The sequence below is a fragment of the Melospiza melodia genome, chromosome 16 (genome assembly GCF_035770615.1).
Source record: "Melospiza melodia melodia isolate bMelMel2 chromosome 16, bMelMel2.pri, whole genome shotgun sequence".
NCBI lineage: Eukaryota > Metazoa > Chordata > Aves > Passeriformes > Passerellidae > Melospiza > Melospiza melodia.
Genome location: NC_086209.1, coordinates 5,417,093 through 5,438,505, shown reverse-complemented (window position 1 = coordinate 5,438,505; position 21,413 = coordinate 5,417,093). Strand labels below are relative to the sequence as shown.

Below are 21,413 nucleotides of genomic sequence, written 5' to 3'. Positions count from 1 at the left end.
GTTCTGGGGCGCATCCCTAAGCAGATTGTGCCTGGCAGTGCCTTTCCTGGCAGATCCTATAGGCTGTGGGTTTGGTGTGCCTCCTCCCTTTCTGACCATCCCTTACCCCTGTGGCTGTTGAAGGGTTTTTCTGTCATTGGGTGCAGTTGCTGAATGAACTGAGCGTGGTGGAGGCAGAACTGCTGTTGAAATCCTCCGACCTTGTTGGCAGCTATACCACCAGCTTGTGCCTGTGCATCGTGGCTGTGCTGCGGCACTACCACTCCTGCCTTATCCTGAACCAGGACCAGATGGCTCAGGTCTTCGAAGGGTAAGGGCCTCTCCCCTCTCTGTGTAAGAAAGTACATGTGCTGGGGGTTCATAAGGGCCTGGACATTCCTACAAGGCAGCTATTTGGTGCCTGAGGGTTCAGCTCACTGTGTTTTGTCTCTCTGCAGTCTGTGTGGGGTGGTGAAACATGGCATGAACCGCTCGGATGGCTCCTCAGCAGAGCGCTGTATCCTGGCCTATCTCTACGACCTCTATACCTCCTGCAGTCACCTCAAAAGTAAATTTGGGGAGCTCTTTAGGTGAGTCTGATGCAGCTGAGGTGCAGTGGGTACTTCCCACTATAGCACCTTGACTTAAACTTTGCTTTTGATCTTGTTTGATGGTATTGCTCCTGAGAAATTCCTTGTTTGGAAAGGAATGGAGAACAGAGTAAAGAGCGTCATTAGGTCCCTGTCTATGTCATGGGACAACTGTCCCCTGTGGTTTGGAGCAGCAAACCCTAAAAAGTGTGTAGTGGATTTAGACCCAAAGGAGGGTGAGTGGATAAATTCACCAGAGGTTTCAAATGATTTATGAGAAACTGAGTCTCCTCCATACAGAGGTGGAGTACTGATAGAAATTTTGTAAAGTTCTGGTTGATGTGGAAAATAAACTGAATGTTCAACATGTCTTAGAATGTAAGCATGGAATGAATAGAAAATAACAAACTTATTGATCTTTATTGGTACACAGTGATCTTGAGTTTCAACATGTTCTTTCCCAGAGAGGGTTTGCCTTTGCTCACCAGAATTCAGTGGCCACATAGCTTTTTGTGTTCCTAATTGCTTTTCTTTCCTTTTCAGTGACTTCTGCTCCAAGGTGAAGAACACAATCTATTGCAATGTTGAGCCATCTGACTCCAACATGCTGTGGGAACCAGAGTTCATGATTGACACTATTGAAAATCCATCTGCACATAACTTTACATACACTAACCTGGGCAAGAGCCTCAATGAGAACCCAGCCAATCGCTACAGCTTTGTCTGTAATGCACTGATGCACGTGTGTGTGGGACACCACGATCCTGACAGGTGAGAGGCAGAGCTTTCATGGTTCTACTGAGAAAATAAATTCTTTAGGTGGGGATAAGGAAACCAGTGGCCATATCTTGGCTGTCTTGGGGTGAAGACGGAGGAGCCAAGGCTGGGGTCCCTTAGAAAATCACTGACCTGATGGCATGCATGAGTAGCAAAGCTGACCCTCTGCTTTTTTCATTATTTATTTAACAGGGTGAACGACATTGCTATCCTGTGTGCTGAGCTAACTGGCTACTGCAAGTCTCTAAGTGCCGAGTGGCTGGGTGTGCTCAAAGCTTTGTGCTGTTCCTCCAATAATGGGACCTGTGGCTTCAATGATCTCCTCTGCAATGTTGATGCAAGTGCAAACATTCAAAAGGGGAAAAGGAATTGAAGCAGGAGTGGAGGGATCCCTTGGGAGAAGGCAAAAGTGAACAAGGGATGGAGGCTTTGTCTTCTGAGGGCAGGGAAAAGGCTTTGAATACCAGGGGCTGCTGTTGGTGTTTGTTGCAGCCTGGGCAGACCATGGACATTGACCAGGGGTTATGGGCCCTTCTGCCACCCAGCTCCTAGGAATTGCTGACAGAGGGAATGAGGTAGAGGCTGTTAGGATCACTGGCTGATCTCCTCTCTTTCAGGTCAGTGACTTATCTTTCCATGATTCCTTGGCCACCTTTGTTGCCATTCTCATTGCCCGGCAGTGCCTGCTGCTGGAGGACCTGATTCGCTGTGCTGCTATCCCTTCCCTCCTCAATGCTGGTAAGTGCATCCCTGCACAAACTGTCTGACTCTCAATCCTGGCCCAAAGGCATAATTAATGCATACTTGGTGAACTCTGTAGTTGTGAAACATGCCTCTAATACTTCTTCTATACTTAATAACTGAATGTGGTGCTTTAGAGAAATTTGGGGCTTTTGATTTCTATCAAAAACTGGTTCTTTTTGTTTTGTAAGATTTTTCACTGCCCCGCTCTCTTGAGTTCGTGTGCGAGCTGAAGTAAACATGGGGAGCTGTTATCAGCCTCACTGTGTGACCATTGTACTCAGCTCTGAACTCCAGCAGTATGCCTCCCCCTGATAATAATGTTTTGCTTAGCATTTTGGCTAGAGCAGCCAGCTTACAGCACCTGTGCCACTGCCTTATTCTGCCACCAGCCTTCCTATCTCTGCTCTGGGGATTGCAGCATCCAGACTCCTGACAGGGTGAAGTTGGAAGAATGGAGCAAGCAGAAAGCAGTGCATGTCACTGGGGATAATACTGAAGGATTTGCTTGCTTGCATGTTAATTGCTGCACATGCTCCATATTTGTAAATACAATAAGGCTGCTGCAGCTTCTCAGCTGTCTGCTCCAGGGCAGTGCACTGTGAATAGCTTTTGGATTGAGAGTCAGCTGTCCTGGTGCTTAAGAAATCTCAGTTGTCTCTTTTCTTTACATAGCCTGCAGTGAACAGGACTCAGAACCAGGAGCACGTCTGACCTGCCGGATTTTACTCCATCTGTTTAAGACTCCACAGCTGAACCCATGCCAGCAAGATGGCAGTAAGTGAATGAACTTAAAGCCTTTCTTTATTGTGGAAGTACTAAGGCTCTTGCACTCCAAGAAGAGAGATATGAGACCTTATGGTTAGAGATCATAACCTGCTTGCTTTGAATAAAGCAGGCAAAGCCTGATGCACTTTCTTCATAGGAAAAAGAACAGTGTCCTTCCATTTATTTCACTCCCTGGTAGCCAGGCATTGGGGAGAAGGTTCTTGGAGGCAGGAAACCAGCCAGTAGAGGTGGCCTTGCTGTCACTAAGCCATTAGAGTAATGATCACTTCTTCTTTTGTGTCTTGAGCTTTGTATAGCCTCTTAACTTGGTGCCAGAAGCTGCTGTTTTACAGCACTTCTTTTTTGTGTGATGATGGAAACATTCCAGGAAGCTCTGTTCTTGGCTTCTCACCAGTATCCTGATAGCTCAGATTTCTAAATCCAGCTTGTATTTTAGGTCTAGGGTACTGTTGGAGCTTGGAGTTCATGACACAGGCTCTGCACCCCATTTGGATTTCATGGTTCAGTTGTCACAATGTGATTGGCACTATGCTTCTTGAAACTTAATTAAATGGGCCCCATGTTGCAGTTAGGAAAGGAACTGGCCTCAGGATTCTCTGAGCTGGATTTTATGGTACTTGCTGGCACATAATTCAGGCAGCTCTGAGCCCGTGCCTTTCTCTGTGCTGAGTATTGCCTTTCCCCTTTGTCCTCTTTGCAGACAAACCCACTGTGGGAATCCGCTCTTCCTGTGACCGTCACTTGCTGGCAGCTTCCCAGAATCGTATTGTGGATGGAGCAGTCTTTGCAGTGCTGAAGGCTGTCTTTGTTCTGGGTGTGTACCTGTGTGAGCCTGAACCTATAACCATGTTTTTCAGGGGAGTGGGGGAAAGGCACTGTTCATGTTGGCTGTGCAGAAGGCCAGAGGAGATCTGTTCTGGTGAATGTGACATGTCTGTAGCTGTAAACATGCTTTGAGTCTGTTGGCTGCACAGAGGTCACTGATCACAGGGAGAGTTTACAGAATCTCAGGATGTTTTTTTCAGTTAGGCTTTGTGGTTAGAGTTGTTGTGTAACACTTGTGCTTTCCTTTTAGGAGATGCAGAACTGAAAGGCTCTGGCTTTTCCCACCCGGGAGGGGTTGATGATCTCATGGATGATGAGCTGGGCACCAGGAAGGCTGGTGGTCGGGTAGTCACTGTAGAAACAGCCAGCTTGGATATTTATGCCAAGTATGTACTGAGGAGTATATGTCAACAGGTGAGTCTGTCCTATCTCTAGGTGTGTCCTTATCCCTTCTGCATACAGATATATCTCACATGCCTTTCTTCAGGTTGGGTTTGGCACGTATTTCTAGAACCTGCAGTGTTTCTGTCATGTGACAGTACTGAGGATTGCTCACTGTTAGCAAAGCACAGAGACAAGCAGTGCTCAGGAATTAGGTGTTGCAGTGTGCAGGGACTGCATCCCCTTTGCTTTGGCAACAGCACAGGGCTCCTGTCCAAGGAGGGGAGTGCTGGAGTGGTAAGCTGAGATGTGTGCTGAAGGCAAAGAAGATCACCACGAGAAAGACAGACAGATGGTTTATTAAAATGATAAATGGTGTCTTTCAGGATGCAACCTGAGTGTTGTTTGCAGCTAGGCTGTTAATGGATCCCTGGGCTTTGCATTGCCCTGTTTAGTTAATTAAAACAACGACAACAAAAGCCTTTTGCTTAGCCTAATATGACAGCACCAGTATTTCTATTCCTTTGTGAAAAATTGACACTTGAGGAGCTGAAACCTGGCTAATAATGTTGCAGAGTAGAGTGGCCATGCTGTATGAAAATGGATGTTGAAAGGTATCCTTAGCCTCAGTTATAAGTTTATTCTCTCAGCAGGGAAGATGTGGTGTTACAATCTGAAACCTGTATTTTATATTACTAATGTGTACACCCACCATTAGTGCTGTGTGTTGTCCTCAAGCCATTGTTTATTAATTGGCTGACTGCATAGCAATTTTACCATCTTACCAGAAAGGAATTGGAACCACCTATTTTTAAATATAAATTCAACCTTCTTGATGTCATTGAAACCTGACTGTAGCATTTCCAGAAGCAGATATTCCCTTGCTGATCAAAGTCTATATAGGAAGGACTCAAAGCAAGTAGAGGTGTTTGTGCACAGCAGGGAGTAGCAGTGTCAGGTATCACTGCTCATACCAGTTGTTGGCAGCACTGGTTATGTGGAAGTGAACATTCCAGCAGACACCCATGAGTTACCACCAATTGGTGCCCAGAGCTTCTGCAGGCTTCCTGCAGCTGTAAAGGGCTGGTAAAATGCTGTGTTTAATATTAGCACCTCGTCTGTGAGCAGTGAACTTGCACTATCAATGCCTTAAATTGTAGGTTGTGATTTCTCTGTCTCAGGTTCAGGTGTACATTTTATAATAGACTTCATTGTGAGAGGATTAGGAAAAGGAGCAGATTATAATTAATTTAAAGGTTTTTTCATAGACTCCTAGAACTGTTTGGGTTGGAATGGACCTTAAAGATCATGAGCAGGGCCACCTTCACTATTCCAAGTTGCTCAAGGCCCTATGCAGCTTATCCTAAACACTCCCAAGGATGGGGCATCCACAGGTTCTCTGGGCAACCTGTTCAGTGCCCACCTCTCAAACCTGTCCAAGTCCCTCTGGATGTCTCCCTTCCCTTCACAATGTCTTTCGTTCATCTTTATACCAATAAATTGGATTGGAAATGAAGTCAGAGTTCTTGTAAGAAGCTGAGCAAATGATAAAAAGAGTCTTCCTAAGGAAATGTGTATTACCTAGGCAAGAAAGAGAAGATTATTATTAAGACATTGTGATGTAGCAACACTGAAGGGGGAAATGTAATAGGCAGTGGAGAGGTCACCACATCTCATGTGCAAACTTCATCTGGAATGAAGATAATGATCTAGGCTGTGGTTTCACAAGGATTTCAAACCAGAGTTTTGACCTTTTCAGTCTTTGTACTCCAGTGCCTAGTTTGATACCCACTGCTGAAGGGTCTTTCCAGCTTTCTAGGCATAGCATCAGCACCTGTGCATAATGAACTGGATCCTCATCTTTTCTTTTGTTGTCACTTCTCAGTGGAACAATGCTCTGATCAGGCTTCCTCTGCAGATGCAGAAGTGCTTATATAGCAGTCCTCTGTTGATTTTATTCAATGAATGTGCCTAATTTTAAGTATGAAAAATTTCTGCACTAACAAATGCTGCAGGTTAACTGTAAATTGAGTGAAGTACCTACCTCATGTTTGGAAACTGCTGCCCTTATTATTACTATACATTTAGGGAGCATCAACTGAAATCAAGAGGCTGACTGTAATAGTTTTCTGTCTACCTTCTCATAATATGTGACTTTATAAGGAGCTTGCACCCAGTCAGTCATTTTCCTTTGCAGAGTCTGAGAAGTAAAGTAATTGGTTTTTACTAAGTTTGGCAGTGTGTTTTCTATTACTATTTGAGAATTAAGGTGTGTGCTTTTCCCCAAGACATGTTCTGGTTTAGTGCTAGCTGCAACCCTGACTAACCTAACTTAGGACAGCTCCAGAGCTTTGTTGTGCTGGAAATAGACCAAACAATTTTAAGTGATCCCTTCTGATCTTCTGAACCCAAGTGGCAGTGTTAAGGGAGCCAGGACATGGTAGTGACTGTATACTGTTAAATCACACCAATATTTTCTCAAAAGAAAGAGCAACTACTGTATTTCATTACTGCTGACTTGTCAAAGTTTGTTTCCTCTGTTCTGATTACTGTGCTGTGCCTGACGCCTGCTGAATCAGGATAGTACAGTTCATGAAGAGAAATGATTATCAGGCATAACTGCATAGTAATAAGGCTTTTATGATTTTGATGTGTTCCATGCATCTCTCTGAGACTGAAAGCAGGGGCGTTGGTTTGGAATCAGACATCAGTTTGACTGTGCTGACTCTGCCTTCGTCTTGCAGGAGTGGGTAGGAGAGCGATGTCTGAAGTCCCTCTGTGAAGACAGCAATGACTTGCAGGATCCTGTCCTGAGCAGCACCCAGGCCCAGAGGCTGATGCAGCTGATTTGTTACCCACACCGGCTCCTGGACAATGAGGAGGGAGAAAATCCTCAGCGGCAGAGGATTAAACGCATCTTACAGGTGCAGCTGCTGGCTCAATCTGTGTCCTACTAATTGCCTCATGTAATTGCAGCCCTCTGAGGGGTCTGACACTCATTATGGTGGCACCTTGAGGGTGTGGGTTGGTATAGTCTGAACTGAGATAAAGCATTAAGTGAAGTGTGTGTGTGTATGTGTGTGTGTGTTACAGAATTTGGACCAGTGGACCATGAGGCAATCCTCGCTGGAGCTGCAGCTCATGATTAAACAGACAGCAAGCAATGTGAGTTTCTGCTCAGAGGGGATCATACAGGGGAGGATGAAGTGGCTGCTTGTGAGTTGGTGGGGAGCTGGCCTGGCAGAAGTGGGGATAGGGAGAAAGTAAACAGTGAGGGAGTCAGGCTGTGAAAGCCAAGCATGAGAAGGAAGCAATGAGTCTAAGACCCCAGGAGCAGCAGCCATGGGGAAGTTGGCAAACTGAGTTTGTACTGAGTTGAAATGTAGAAGCCATAGGTGCTCTCAGAGAAGGACTTGCCTATCTTTTTCTTCCCTACCTCCAGGAGATGAACTCCTTGTTAGAAAACATAGCCAAGGCCACCATTGAGGTATTCCAGCAGTCAGCAGAGACCAGCTCTGCTAGCTGTACTGGTAATGGAGTCAACAATATCAGTAGCTCAACAAGTGCTACACCTGCCAGCAACAAATCCAAACCCATCCTCAGGTAGGTGTAGAGCCAGCATGCAGCTCTCTTGTAGACAAGTCTGAATCTTAAGTTGCATTGCAAACAGCTTTCATTTCCTGTGTTGTCACAGCTCTCTGGAGAGATCAGGAGTGTGGCTGGTGGCCCCTCTGATTGCCAAGCTTCCAACATCAGTGCAGGGCCACGTGCTGAAAGCTGCTGGAGAAGAGCTGGAGAAAGGACAACATTTAGGGTCATCATCCCGCAAAGAGCGGGACCGCCAGAAGCAGAAGAGGTGAATCCAGGGGAAAGGCAGGCAGTGTTTGCTGTGCTGGTCCCAGCCTGGCAGTATAGCTCCTTCTCTGTTCTCTCACAGTATGTCCCTCCTGAGCCAGCAGCCATTTCTGTCACTGGTGCTGACATGCTTGAAGGGTCAGGATGAGCAGCGGGAAGGCCTCCTCACCTCTCTGTACAGCCAGGTCCAGCAGGTAGGGGTCTTGTTTCTCCCCTCACTTTCCTCAGGAGCTTGCCCCTCCAGCAGACAGGCTCTGGAGCATGGCCTCAGGATGCTGCTTGTCTTACCCTGTTTGATATAGGGAGCTTGAGCTGACCATTTCTGAGTCACCAGACAGTGAATGGTACAAGCTGCTCTCTCTAAGCTTCAGCATACAGCTGGTGAGGTCTGTCCTCTCTTCTGTATTTCTTAGATTGTTACAAATTGGCGAGAAGATCAGTACCAAGATGACTGCAAAGCCAAGCAGCTGATGCATGAGGCCTTGAAACTGCGGCTGAATTTGGTGAGCAGTTGCAGAAAAAGAGCTTAACCATCTGGGGTGAAGAGTTGTCTGCCTTTTCCTTTGGAACAAGCACACACTGGAGGGTCTATATATGTCCTGAGGCAAGGAAGTAGGAGAGACACTTGTGCTGCTTCTAGGTCTTGGGCCCTGAGTAGGACAGGGTGCATGAATAAACTGCCTTGCTCTGTTTCATCAGGATGAAATCCAGAGACTTGGTCTCTTTTGTAGATGTGCCTTTCCCTTTGAATGCCTTTGCAGCCCACAGAACTGCTACTTGCATCTGAGGTTTGGCTGCTGACAGCAGTCTCCCTCAGCTCTCAGTAGGAATTAAGCTCCTTTAAACCCTGGTTTAAGCTCCTTTCTCACTTCAAAATCTCAGTGTTTCTTGGTGTCCTTGTGACTAAACTTACCCTTTCTCTGCCAGGTGGGAGGAATGTTTGACACAGTCCAACGCAGCACACAGCAGACAACTGAATGGGCCGTGCTTCTCCTGGACATCATCAGCAGTGGCACTGTGGACATGCAGTCAAACAAGTAACTCACAGTCTGACTTCTGGTCTATACACTTCCCAGGGAAGGCAGTTAGCATGGCCCTGTTTCTCATGTGAGCTGGCTGTTTCTCAAGATGATCTGTCAGAAGTGACAGCTGAAAGAGACTTTGGAGTAATAGCAGGCTACAACTTAGGTCCTGATAGCTGAGTGCACTCTGCCATATTCAGAACAAACTTGGCTTTCCAGATGCAGAGAGATGCACAGGGGATAGCTGAGTCTGCTTTTTAGAGGTGCTGAATGGATACAGAGGAGTCCAGTCTTAATCTGTGTACTGCACCTAATTCAAGTGGGAGTAAAACTCAAGTGTGGTGTATAAGGAAAAGGAAGATTAGTGTGGGAGGTTATTCTGAAGACTGACACTTCAGAATGTGGGGGAAGTCTTGACAATTTAATAGTGTTTGGTGTTGCAATGATGGCAGAAGCTGTTTATCAGTTTTTCAGGCGACTGACCTTTCTGCTCTGCCCTACAGTGAGCTCTTCACCACCGTGCTGGACATGCTGAGTGTTCTCATCAATGGCACCCTGGCTGCTGATATGTCCAGCATCTCTCAGGGCAGCATGGAGGAGAACAAGCGGGCATACATGAATCTGGTCAAGAAACTCAGGGTGAGGGACACCAGGCCCTGTATGGGGACCAGAGTGTGCTGTGTTGTGGTTGTTCAGCTATGCAGATTTACCTGTGTCTCATGGACAGTGCCTGTCTTGTTTCTGCTGTTTAGATGAAGTAGTGAGGGTGACTCCTGTGACTCTGTGGGCCTGCAGGGTGCAATGGTGAGAAATAATGCAGGGATGGAGACCAAAACCAGAAGAGGCATAGGTGGGCTTTGGATGGTTTTTCCTGAAAAATTCTTCAAGTCCTCTTTGTTCCACTTGTGCAGAAGGAGCTGGGGGACCGTCAGTCTGACAGCCTGGAGAAGGTGAGACAGCTACTGCCACTTCCCAAGCAGACCCGAGATGTCATCACCTGTGAACCTCAGGGATCCCTCATTGACACTAAGGGCAATAAAATAGCTGGCTTTGATTCCATCTTCAAGAAGGAGGTAAGTGAAGCATTTTTGTCTGTATCACAGCTCCTGAGTGCAGGTGTCACCTTGTCCTCTGATGCCTTGAGTCTGCACAGCTTGGGAGGCATCTGTATGCAGTGCCTCATTCCCTGACGAGCCTGAAGTGGCTGGCTGCACGCAGACAAGCTGGCACATAACCATGTCCAAAAAGGGCAAAGCTGGGGTGTTAATGCTTGGTGATAGCGTGCTGCTGTGACCTGAGATGTTAACTAAATTTGGGGTTTGTATTTATGGTTATATGAAGTGTAAAGAGAAACACATAATCCCTGTCACATAAGTTAATGGCAGAGCCAGTGTGCAGGAGTCTGGCAGAGATGGAATGAAGGAGACTAGACAGTTGTTGATGAAGGCTTTTAGAAATGACTGCTTTGCCACCTGGAGGAGCAGGGACCATTAGCAAGGGCTCAGACTGTTTACTGAGAGATCTGGATTACAGCCTGAAGAAAGGATACAGTTACTCATACCCTCATAGGAGCAACAACAGGGACTTGAAGGTTCTTATCTCTTTTGCTTTAAAGGGTTTGCAAGTCTCTACAAAGCAGAAGATTTCTCCTTGGGATCTTTTTGAGGGTTTGAAGCACTCGGCCCCTCTCTCCTGGGGATGGTTTGGGACAGTGCGGGTGGATCGCAAGGTGTCCAGGTTTGAGGAGCAGCAGAGGCTCCTCCTGTATCACACACACCTGAAACCCAAACCCCGCAGTTACTACCTGGAGCCTTTGCCACTGCCCCCCGAAGAGGAAGAGCCTCCTACACCTGTGGCTTTAGAGCCAGAGAAGAAAAGTGCAGAACCAGCCAAGGCTGATAAAACAAGCTCCAATCCTGCTGCCTCCACTGAGGAACGCAAGAAAAAACAGAGCAAAACCAAGAAACGCAACCAATCTGCCAGCAAAACTGAGGTAATGGAGTGTCCAGCAGCTCTGGATGTCCTATGTCCACCACTCCTAGTCACAGAACACTCCCTAGAGGCTTCCTGAGGAACCTGAGCGTGGTGTTATGGTGAAGATGTGATGTGTTTCCTCTCAGCTGGGAGTACTGGAGCTTTATCCTGCTCTCTGTAGCTTGGGGCAAGGCAAATACTTTCTTAATCCCTGATGGGAGGAAAGGAGTCTGCCCAGCTCAGATAACATCCTTGGCTTCCTCCTGTGGACTTTTTAACCTTTTAATAGTCTTCCTCCATGCATGAATTCCCAGTGCACATTGATCTTTCTTACTGCTTTGTCTTTGCAGGACTTTGTGTTGGGCCCTAGCCGAGGGGTTTCATATGGAGTTGGCATGCCTACTGATCTCTTGCATCACCAGTCAGGAAGCACCATGTCAAGGCTGGCATATGGGCAATCTCCAGTGGGTCTCTATGCCCAGAATCAGCCTCTTCCAGCAGGTAGGTGCACCAGAGAGCCAAAAATATTTCACCCCTTTGGGAACCTTTTTTTGTAAGATGGTCCTATGCAGGTCCCTGCACTTTCTCCTTTTGCCTGGCATGTGTAGGTACAGTGATGAGCAGTCATTCTGGAGCTGTGAGGTGCAGCAGTAGCTGTGACTGCTCTGCCTGTTTCTCTTCCTCGTGCAGGTGGCCCTCGCCTGGACACATCCTACAGACCAGTACGCATGCCACTGGGAAAACTGGTTCAGAGTCGCCCTCCCTACAGTGGTGTGCTGCCTCCAGGGATGGGCAGCATGATGGGCATTGACCCCTCCTACAAGCCAGCAGTGTACAGGCAGCAGCCTCCAGTGTCCCAAGGACAGATCCTGAGGCAGCAGCTGCAAGCAAAGTTGGTAAGTCAGAGCTGTGCTCTTGCTGTTGCTGACTCCACAGTACAGCATGGCCAAGCTGTTTGGTGCTGTCCCTTTTAGCCAGAACTGCCCAACTCTGTGTCTGCTCTAGAAATATGTTGTTTCTTGTGCCTGCTTTGTGGGCCTGTTTCACTAACAGTTGAAAGAGGTTGTCATAGAGTGGCCTCTGGGGAATGAGAGGGGCATGTTCTGCCTGGGGGTGGCAGGTTTTTTAGTGACAGAAGTCATGAGCATGTGCCTGCTGTGCAGCAATCTCATAGGTTAAGCAGTGAAACCTTTTGTCTGGTTTAGTGGGAGCTGCTGAGAAGAGAGCAGCAGTGTTCCTGCCCTTTGCAGATGTTGGAAAAAGCACTTTTCTCTTGCCTTCCAGCAGGGCCAGGGCATTATGGGCCAGCAGCCCGTGCGCCAAATGGCTCCAACCCCGTCTTATGGAGCACTGCAGCCCTCCCAGGTAAGTGGCAGTGACTGCAGGTAGGGCTGGAGTCTGGCTCCAGCACAGGGCAGCAGCTTTGTTCTTGCTGCTCAGGCCTGAAAGCTCTTGGCTCTTCTTCCTAATGAGTTTCCCTATGACAGTATTTACAGGAGGCTGTTCTCCTGTGTTCTGTATTCCTTTTCACCCCGTGACTAAAAAAGGCCTTTTTGTTTCATTCCAGGGTTACACTCCTTATGTCTCCCACATAGGCCTTCAGCAGCACCCCTCCCAGTCAGGCACAATGGTACCTCCTACCTATTCTGGTCAGCCCTATCAGAATTCCCACCCCAGCTCTAATCCTGCTCTAGTGGATCCTGTTAGACAGATGCAGCAGAGACCAAGTGGCTACGTGCACCAGCAGGCCCCTGGCTATGGACACACCTTGGGCAACACACAGAGGTACCTCCTGCCCTATGGGATGTTAATTATCTGTGTTTTGTTAAATGTTTCCCTGCTCTGCTTGCACAACTCTAACAACAAACTGTGAAAACCCTGTTCTCCATGCTGTACTTTGCTTCCTCAGAGAAACATCTTTATCTAGCTTTCTGTCCAGGGAAGAAACAGAGAGATGGGATGAAATTTGGAAATGCTGGTTGTAGACAGGAGACTGTGTTACTAGCCAGAGAAAGATGGCATAGAAAAATATGAGGAAAAGTTACCTGGGAAGTCATCATTTTGGTTTTAAATCTAACCAGCATATCACCAAAGGGCTAAATCTGAGATTTTCATTGTTCCTGAGTGACATAAATGCAGCAGGAAAGCCATGCAGAACAGTGGGATGATGTTACTTAGGGCTTCTAGAAAAACAGGTTGTATTAAACCCTTGAGAGGCCCTTGTGTCCCTCACCTTTCTGCAGAGACAGCATGGATTGCAGGGGGCTCTTTGGGCTGTCTGTTGATGTCAGAAGTTGTGTTTGGATTAAAGAAAGCTGGCTGCCTGTGAATCCTTTACTCCATGAGCTTGTCCTTTCCTCCTGCAGGTTTCCTCATCAGTCAATACAGCAGACCCCCATGATGAGTGGGATGAACCATTTGGGTCCCCAGGGAGTCCCCTCAGGAATTCGACCCAGCCAGATCCTTCCTGACCAACAGCAGCAGCAGTACCTGAGGCAGCAGCAGCAACAACAGATGCTGAGGGTGAGTGGTTGCTGACAGGAGGAAGGCTGCTGGAGCTGGAGGAGGCTTGCTCAGTGCTGCTTACCTCTGCCCTTCTGTGTCAGGAAGGATGTCACTCTGTTGGAGGCTGTCTGTGGTAATTTGCTAGGCAGTTCTCCCTTCCTTAGAGCTGGCCACTCCTGATGGGGATTCCTGCTGCACTGCCTTGTGCCAGCCACCCAGCATGAGCTAAAAGTCTGTTCAGTCCTCTGGCCTGTGTCCCACCTCTTCCTGCTCCAGCTGAGCCAGTAGATTATGCAGAAAGTTAGCTGTTGTACAAGTGTGGCAAGAGCTGGAAACAAAGTGAAAAGCCCCCTGTCCATGAAAGAGCAGGAAAGTTGTTCAAGATCATCTTTAGGGGCATGTCTGCATTTCTCAAGATCAAAATAAGCATTGGTTAGTTTCCATTGGCAAAAAATCTGGCATGAATCAGTTCATGTACTCCATTTTTTACAGCAGATGGTGAAAAACTGATCCAAAGCCAACTGTTAGACCCAGCTCTCTAGGTTCAAAGAAGATCACAAAGCATGAGTCAACAGACATGAGTATTCCATGGATTTGCATTATGATCTTAGGAACATTAAATTCTTACATGAAATAAAGATACATTTCTAGAAATGATAGAATTATAGAAATTATAGTCAGAGAAACACAGATAGTTTAATTGGTGAATCCAATGCCTTATGACAAGGCCTAGCAAACCTGTGGAATATGGGGAGACTTTACATGGCACAGAGTGCTGAGTCTTTTTGTTCAGAGAGTGGCCTGAGTGAGACAGTGGTTCCTGCAGAGAGCTGCAGTCAGCAGTATCTGGGAATTGCTGCCTTGCACTGGACAAGAGAACTGCCTCTGGCATGGTCAGCAGCTTTTAGTCCTTTTGATAAGTAGCACCCCCTGACTATTCACTTTGAGTTTCTTTTAGCATTCTCCGTCACTCATATTTAGAAGAACATGCCTCAGACAAATTGCTAACACTTCTCCTAGCTCAGTAACTTCATGTATACCTTCAGCTTTTAGCTGACTTTGCTTGGTTGCTTAAAAAACCCACAAAGGTGGAGTGCCCAAGCTATCCCATGACTGGGACTCCTGCTTTGTTACCTGAGGTGTGCCTGGTGCTGGAGCTGACTTCCATCATGCAGTGGCCTGTGGAAAGGATGGGTGGCCTTTTGATTTGTCTTATGTAGGTTGGTAGACAGCTGCTGCATGAAGGTAGGACATGAAATTGGTGTCCTGGCCAATTTAGTCAGTCATCTGCTTTCTTGTGTATCCAGGTTGCAGCATCCATGTCAGGAACCTGTGACCAAACTGATATAAGTTGGAAGGCTGTTCTAGAGACTCACTCCCTTTGAATTTGAATCCTTGATCCATTGAATTCTTGATCCAATGTGTTTGTGACTGGTTCTTGTATGAATTATTATTGTCCACTGTGTCCTGTTTACTGGCTGTTCTTTCTCACTGTTATTTGCCCAATGTACATTCCTAGGGAGCACTTGCAGCTTCCAAAGGTCAGGGTTTTCTAACCTTCTTTCATAAGACACTGTTCCTTCTCCTGATTGTGTTTTTGTTTGTTCTCTGAATCTGCTCAAGGTTTGAACCTTGTCCTTTTGAGCCAGTGACTGGAGCTGTACCTACCATCACCACGTTGGGTTTCTTATGATAACATTAATATTTTTTTATTTCTGCTAGGAATATTTTTTTTTTATCTAGAGAGTTAAAAACTGCTTTGACAGATGGGAGAATTGTCTGGAAATTAGGAGAAATGAAAAACCTTGAGATTTCTGGGTATGTTCTGACTCCAACACACTGAATATTCTTCTCAGCATAACTAATTCTGTAAACATTTGGTTTTGAGCACTGAATCCAGTTTTATCCACATCCTTTTATTGAAGTGTAACACCAGCTGTCATGAGTGGCAGGGAAGGACAGCAAGATAGATTGAAGAGTTGGGGGACATGACTGAGAAGGAAAATCTGAAATAGCTGGATGTGGTGCATTGGAGAGACAAAGACGACCGGAGAGATTCGTCTCCATATTTTTTATCTTAAAAATAAAGAAAAAAAAACTTATCTCTTTTTATCTCTAGCCTGTGGGACCAGAAATGGCCTTAAAACACAACATGTGAAATTCAGGGTAGAGATTAGGGAAAACTCCAGTAGTAGGAGCTGACCTGGAGTGGATTGTGTAAGGAGATTATAGGAGCTCTGTTGCTACCTCTGAAGAGAATCTGAGAATGAGTCAGGCAAATACTCATTATTCATTATGGCTGATCTTAACCAGGAGGCAAAAGATGAAGCAGCCAGCTTTTTGAGTCCTTAGTTTTCTATTTTTGCACCTGGTTTGCTCCTAGTAATGACCAGTGGACTTGGAGTTCTCTTCCGGTCATCTGTCAATATTGTAATCTATTGTAATGTGAAACTTTGTCCCTTTATTTCTTGCCATTTCTCAGGCTGGGGTGGAGTCCTGGTGAAATTCGAGTAATTTAGGTACCTGTAAGGAAAATGGTGTTTCACTCCATGGAGGTGTTTCACTCCATGGAACACATGGAGCATTTCCTCCTTAAGCCCTCGCTGTGCCCCGGTGCCGTGTGTGTTGCCCTGACAGTCCCTTCTCTTTTGTCTTCACAGCAGCAGCAACAACAGCAGCAGCAACAACAACAGCAGCAGCAGCAGCAGCAGCAGCAGCCCCAGGCAGCGCAGCCCCAGCCCCAGCAGCAGCCCCAGGTGTCCACAGTGCCTCAGCCCCAGGCGCAGGGCCAGCCCCCGGGGCTGGGGATGCAGGCTCTGCCCCCCCAGCAGCCCATTGTGAGTGTTCCCTGAGGCACAGGGACGGGACAGTCCACACACATCCAGCACTGCTCCACCTGCACCCCCCCTTCTCCCTCCCTGAGCTTGCCAGGGCCTGTGTGAGTGCTGAGCCTGCCAGCCAGGGGCTGTGCCTATAACTGTGTTTCTCTCTTTGCAGTTCCAGCGCCAGGGCCTTCAGCAGACACAGCAGCAGCAGCAAACAGCTGCTCTGGTTCGACAGCTTCAGCAGCAGCTTTCCAGTAAGCCTGAGTGTTCTTGATCCTGTTGCTAGTCTCCTCCCTGCTGTTTTCTATTGCAGGTACTCAAGTGTAGAGAAGCGAGGCTGAGCCAGACTGTCTGTCTGAGGACATAAATTGTGCTGGCAGGGAAGTGGCATCAGGACTTAGAGCTACCAGCCCAAGGGGGCACAGCAGCAGGGAGGGCAGTGCTTGCCAGGTTGTGAACAACCTTCCAGACCTTCCTCCTGCTGCCTGCAGAGGGACAAGGGAGCTGAGCCTTTGTAGGGATTGCCACACAGCTTTCCTGAAGGGATCCAGTGTGCAGCTTCAAAATCATCTGAGGGCATTTTCTCTGCTGCAGGTGACCTCTGAGGGGCATAGGGAGGCTGTAATCCTGGAGCAGTCACTTGGTGGATGACCCAGAGACACTGTGGTCGTGTTGTGAGCCAGACAAGACTTCTTGGAGGCAGGAGGAGTGCTCTAGAAAGTGTAGCTTCACACTTGCTGTGTTTGTGGTGGTCACAGCAGGGTAATGGCATAGATGTTTTTCAGTCTGGCACTGTATTCCTATAATCTGTATTGAATTACTGGCTGGAGGATCACAATACAGAATTCAGGTTCTATGCTGTTCCCTTCTGAATTGCCTTCTGTCATTATCTTCTGTCACCTTACTGGCTTTTCTGCTGTAAAAATGGCAGAAATGCTATGAAAATGCTCAGAAATGGACAGCACAGTTGATAGTTTTTTTGTTTTATTTTGCACTGAGAGTGAGACTGTGCCAGATCTGGTAATGTGTGGAGTGGGGGACTTGGAAACTGTGCTTATACTTGTTCCCTGATGGAAAATTCTTAGTCCTTGTGGCCAAAAACCTCCCCAAACCAGGTTTTAATGTGCTGAGCTTCCCACTAGCCTGATTCACAAATGATAAGTCTGTGCCAAAGGATCTCAGCTGGGACATTCAAATATAGGAAGACCTTGTATAAGAATCTGAATACAGCAAAAGAGCCATATTTTTGTAGCCTTTCTGTACAGCAAATGGAGCTGTTGTATCTGCACTAGACGTGTGGGTCCCATGCAGCCTTGTGTCAGCATTCAGCTTCCATGCTGCCTCCTTGGCTTTGCATCACCTCCCCCTGGAAGCCTCTGGAGTTCTCATCTGTAGTGTCAGAGATGGAGTGGAAAGCAGGAGGGTAAACCAAGACCAGCCTGCACAGGAAGGGGACAAGGGTGTTCTGGACCCAGGATATGCCTTAGGAGGCTCCAGGGTATCCCTGAATGTCCAGAAGAGTTGAGAAGGCAGCAGGCCAACCAGGTTACACTCAGCTCCTTTTACTTCAGTGGCTTAGGGCCACACATGCTGATGTTTATGTTCAGGAGAAAGAACAACATAATTTTATGTATCAGACAATACTCAATACTGTGAGCACTTTAAATCACAGAACAGCAGTCCCAGCAGTTTGGAAGTTCTTTACCATGTATCTTTACCATGTTTTCTGCCTTTGTGCCATCTGGAAATCCTTTGGGCCTGCATGGAGATACTGATAGGAAGCCAGGGATATTTTCTCTGAAACCTTTGGTTTCTGGAAGTGCTTTAGGATGAGTGACACTAGCTAGCTCAGCAGCAGAAATTGTCTAATTTTATAGAGCTGACTTTCTTTCAAAATCAGAAATAATGAATCCATATACTCATCTTCCCAGCTGCTTGCCACCTTTCAGGGCTTTGTTATGGTCTTCCATGAGGGATGGAGAGATTTTTCCCTGGAAACTTCAGGATCAGGACTAGAATATATCTCTCTCTTCCTGAAAGAATGTGGGATCCTGGCTGTGCTGCTGCTCAAAGGCTCAGGCAGATCTGCAGCACAGGGAGTACCACACTGGTTAGATTTTATACTGGTTATATTTTCCTTCTCATGGCCTGTGACACTCCTCATACTACCCTGGTGATGTGGGGAGGGGAATCTCTTTTCTGAACTAGACCTTGTGACTGTTTTAACTCTGTCTTGGCCTCAACAGATACACAGACACAGCAGAACAACAACCCATTTGGACGCTACTGACCTGTGGCACTTGAGCCTGATGCAGGAGGGAGACATCACTGTGGATGGATACAGCCTCTTCAGCCTGGCCCACTCCCTGGGGCAGCCCCCACCCTGTGTCCTTGTGTCCCCCAGTGCTGCTGCTGTCTGTCCCACAGGGAGATGCCAGGAGGAACATTTTATTGTACAGAGAAAGTGTTTTTACTATCCAATTTCTACAAATGTTTATGGAGATCCCTTGTGGCTGATAGTCTCCCTTCCCACTTTGGTTTCAGTTTTTACTCAGTTTTTAGTATTTTTGTTAAAATAATGATTAAGACATTGTAAAATTTTGTACTTTATTTATACCAGATGAACTCCATACTGCAGACATTCTCGGATGAATACAGAGAGCTTACTTTGCAAACTGAGTGTGTATTCAGAGCCTGCCTTTCCTCCTCAGCACTCCTCCCAGTACAGCCCAGCAGCACCCTCCACACATGGGCTTCATCTCTTCCTCAATAGATCTAATGTCTGCATTTTTAGCTTTTGTGAAGGCTAAACAATTTTGTTTGGGAAGGAAAGCTCTTCCCTGTTTATTTCATAAGCTGGTGTTCACACACTTGCAAAGGTTTGTGCAAGCTTTGTAGGATTTTTATGTTGATTAAGGGCTTTGCTGGTAGTCCTGTTGCATGTTCCACCAGGACTCTGGTATAAAGCAAAGAGGGACTTCTGTTGCAGGGTAATTCTGAGCTCTAACCAGCCCAGTTCCCTCACCACAGCACTTACAGAGATGCTCAAGCTCCTTACCTCTGCAGTCTAGGAGGAGCTGCAGACTGAGTGCACTCACAGTGCTGCTTCGCGCTTCTCACCACAGCAAGGTTTGGCTGATAAGCACCAAGGCTCCTTTGTTAGCTCCTTCCTCACAGCCAGGGTGCTTTCTCTACATGGGAAATGTGCATTCTGAACTTGTGCCCTGCTTAGTGCAGCCTGCTGGCATGAGCTCTGATCTTGGTGCTTGCTACTCCTGCTGTCTGTTTTAGCCGGAAGCCACCAGCACCTCTCTTCTCTCTAGATTCTTCCTCGGCAGCTGGACCTGTGGTTCTGCGGTAGCTTTGCTTGACCAGCCTCATCCTTCTGTCCCCTCTGTGTGGGATAGGATGAGGCCACAAGGACTCAACAAGGAGCTGCACCTGATCTTCATCTGAGGGCAAATAGTTCTGGAGGATGGGCCACTGCATGAAGGCCAGCTCAGGGAACTATGAGGGCTGGCAGTGCCCCTTGTCCTTGTTGATGGGCTGGTGTCTGCTGTCCCAAGAACTTTCCCTATCCTCAGTGGGAGCACAGGTGAAGCTGCTCTCTGCTGTCTGGGGCTTGCTTGTCCCTACACCCTCTCTGCCCTGCTTGTCCCCAAACACCTGCACCTATGCCAGGTTCTTGCCGTGTGGCTGCAGGACCATTGGAAGGTGTTGCTGGCCAGGCCTGATGGAGGGAACTGTTGTTCGTGAGGATGGGGGCTTGCTGCCTCTGTGCATCCCTGCTTGTCCCCTTCCGTGCCATCAGCCTGAGCCGGCTGTTGCATTCCCCCTGCCCCCAGGCTACCCTGGCCAGGGGTTCTGCTTGCCGGCAGCCCGTGCTGGGTGCCCCCGGGCTGGCGGCTGTGTCAGGTCGCCCCTGCTCGGAGGGAGCCGTGGCTGCGGCAGGAGCGCTCTGTTCCCCTCACGCTGCCGGGACACGGAGGGGCCGCTGCCCGGGGACACGGGGCACTGTCCCTGCCCACATCGTGCCCCAATTCCTGGTGTGCACGGTCATGGCCGACAGCCCCCTCCTCTGCCGGCCCTGGGCGGCAGCTGAGCCTGCGCCAAGCGGCATCTTGGATGCTCCTTCTGCATCGCTGCCGCGCCGGAGGTGGGAGGGGGCGGCTCTGCAGCAGCCGGAGCGGGCCGGGAGCAGCACGGCCTGGGGGCCGCACAGGGGTGCGGGGCCTGGGCGGCCCTGCACGGCACCTGCGGTGACACGGCAGTGCTGCGGTGCCAGAACACCGAGTCCGGTGCTGACCTGCTGTGAGCTCTGATGGGGGGATCTGGGCAAAGCACCCCAGGAGCCACCGGGGAGAGAGGGGATGACTTGTCCCTTCCTGTGGCCAAGCGCCTGCTGCCACGGGACCCTTTATTGCACGGCCCAGCACCAGGGCTGGCCCTGCTGTTCTGCTGGCAAAAGGCTTCGCCAGCTGTGCCAGCTGCTTGGCAGGCCCGGCCTGAGTGGGATGAGCAGCGCTCCAGAGCTCTGCTGTGGTGACAGACGCTGGGCTGACACAGTGTCCAAGACCCCACACAACCCTCGGTGGCTGCCCAGAGGTTCCCAGTGGGTGCAGGAGGTTCCTGGGGGACGTGGGGGCCGGTGCAGGAGCTGGTCACAGCACGCAGGGCTGTGTGGGGAGCTGAGCTGTGCCCGGCCTGGCTGCGTGCCTCGCAGCTGCTGCGCTGCACATTAGCACTGAGCCGCGGCCGTTTTAAGCAGGGCTGACAGCTTCCAGCCCTTCTGCTCCTTCTCCGAGTCGTGGCTAAACGCTGCTTGTGACAGAGCCAGAGGCAACCGGGGGCATTTTCATACACGCTGCCCATTGAGCAGCGCACACAGCTGCCCTGCTGCGGCCACCAGAGCAGGGAGGGCGCGGTGCGGAGTGTGCCTGCTTGATGCTGCGCTCCCTCAGGGCGATCCACACGGGCTGTGCCCCGCAGCTGAGGAGAAACCCGAGACTGAAACAAATCTTGATGCATTGTGGGGGATGGATGGGCTGAAGAGGCTCTGCCCTGCACACCCACCCAGCAGCCTGGCATGGAGGGTCCCCACGGACCATAGCCTGGGCAAAGGTGGCTTGTCAGGCACTGTCAGAACTGGT

At 48.5% G+C, this 21,413-nt stretch overlaps 1 protein-coding gene across 5 annotated transcripts in view; it reads left to right on the top strand.

The window, feature by feature from the left end:
• The window catches only part of MED12 (mediator complex subunit 12), a 34,849-nt gene extending 15,911 nt beyond the window's left edge, over positions 1 to 18,938 (top strand). The window contains exons 19-44 of one of the 5 annotated variants that reach the window (XM_063170413.1): positions 147 to 310; positions 438 to 569; positions 1,113 to 1,340; positions 1,539 to 1,683; positions 1,964 to 2,084; positions 2,763 to 2,864; positions 3,577 to 3,690; positions 3,952 to 4,115; positions 6,827 to 7,006; positions 7,176 to 7,247; positions 7,525 to 7,685; positions 7,777 to 7,938; positions 8,020 to 8,131; positions 8,351 to 8,440; positions 8,865 to 8,974; positions 9,463 to 9,598; positions 9,871 to 10,032; positions 10,575 to 10,952; positions 11,284 to 11,434; positions 11,624 to 11,829; positions 12,221 to 12,298; positions 12,501 to 12,718; positions 13,300 to 13,456; positions 16,099 to 16,275; positions 16,436 to 16,517; positions 18,510 to 18,938. In XM_063170413.1, coding sequence (XP_063026483.1) covers positions 147 to 310; positions 438 to 569; positions 1,113 to 1,340; positions 1,539 to 1,683; positions 1,964 to 2,084; positions 2,763 to 2,864; positions 3,577 to 3,690; positions 3,952 to 4,115; positions 6,827 to 7,006; positions 7,176 to 7,247; positions 7,525 to 7,685; positions 7,777 to 7,938; positions 8,020 to 8,131; positions 8,351 to 8,440; positions 8,865 to 8,974; positions 9,463 to 9,598; positions 9,871 to 10,032; positions 10,575 to 10,952; positions 11,284 to 11,434; positions 11,624 to 11,829; positions 12,221 to 12,298; positions 12,501 to 12,718; positions 13,300 to 13,456; positions 16,099 to 16,275; positions 16,436 to 16,517; positions 18,510 to 18,553 — 3,846 coding nt within the window. In that variant the 3' untranslated portion in view covers positions 18,554 to 18,938. Of the gene's footprint in view, positions 1 to 146; positions 311 to 437; positions 570 to 1,112; positions 1,341 to 1,538; positions 1,684 to 1,963; positions 2,085 to 2,762; positions 2,865 to 3,576; positions 3,691 to 3,951; positions 4,116 to 6,826; positions 7,007 to 7,175; positions 7,248 to 7,524; positions 7,686 to 7,776; positions 7,939 to 8,019; positions 8,132 to 8,350; positions 8,441 to 8,864; positions 8,975 to 9,462; positions 9,599 to 9,870; positions 10,033 to 10,574; positions 10,953 to 11,283; positions 11,435 to 11,623; positions 11,830 to 12,217; positions 12,299 to 12,500; positions 12,719 to 13,299; positions 13,457 to 16,098; positions 16,276 to 16,435; positions 16,577 to 18,509 lie in introns of all 5 variants that reach the window. The other 4 variants (XM_063170415.1, XM_063170412.1, XM_063170416.1 and 1 more) reach the window with 4 other exon arrangements.
• Positions 18,939 to 21,413: the final 2,475 nt, after the last annotated feature.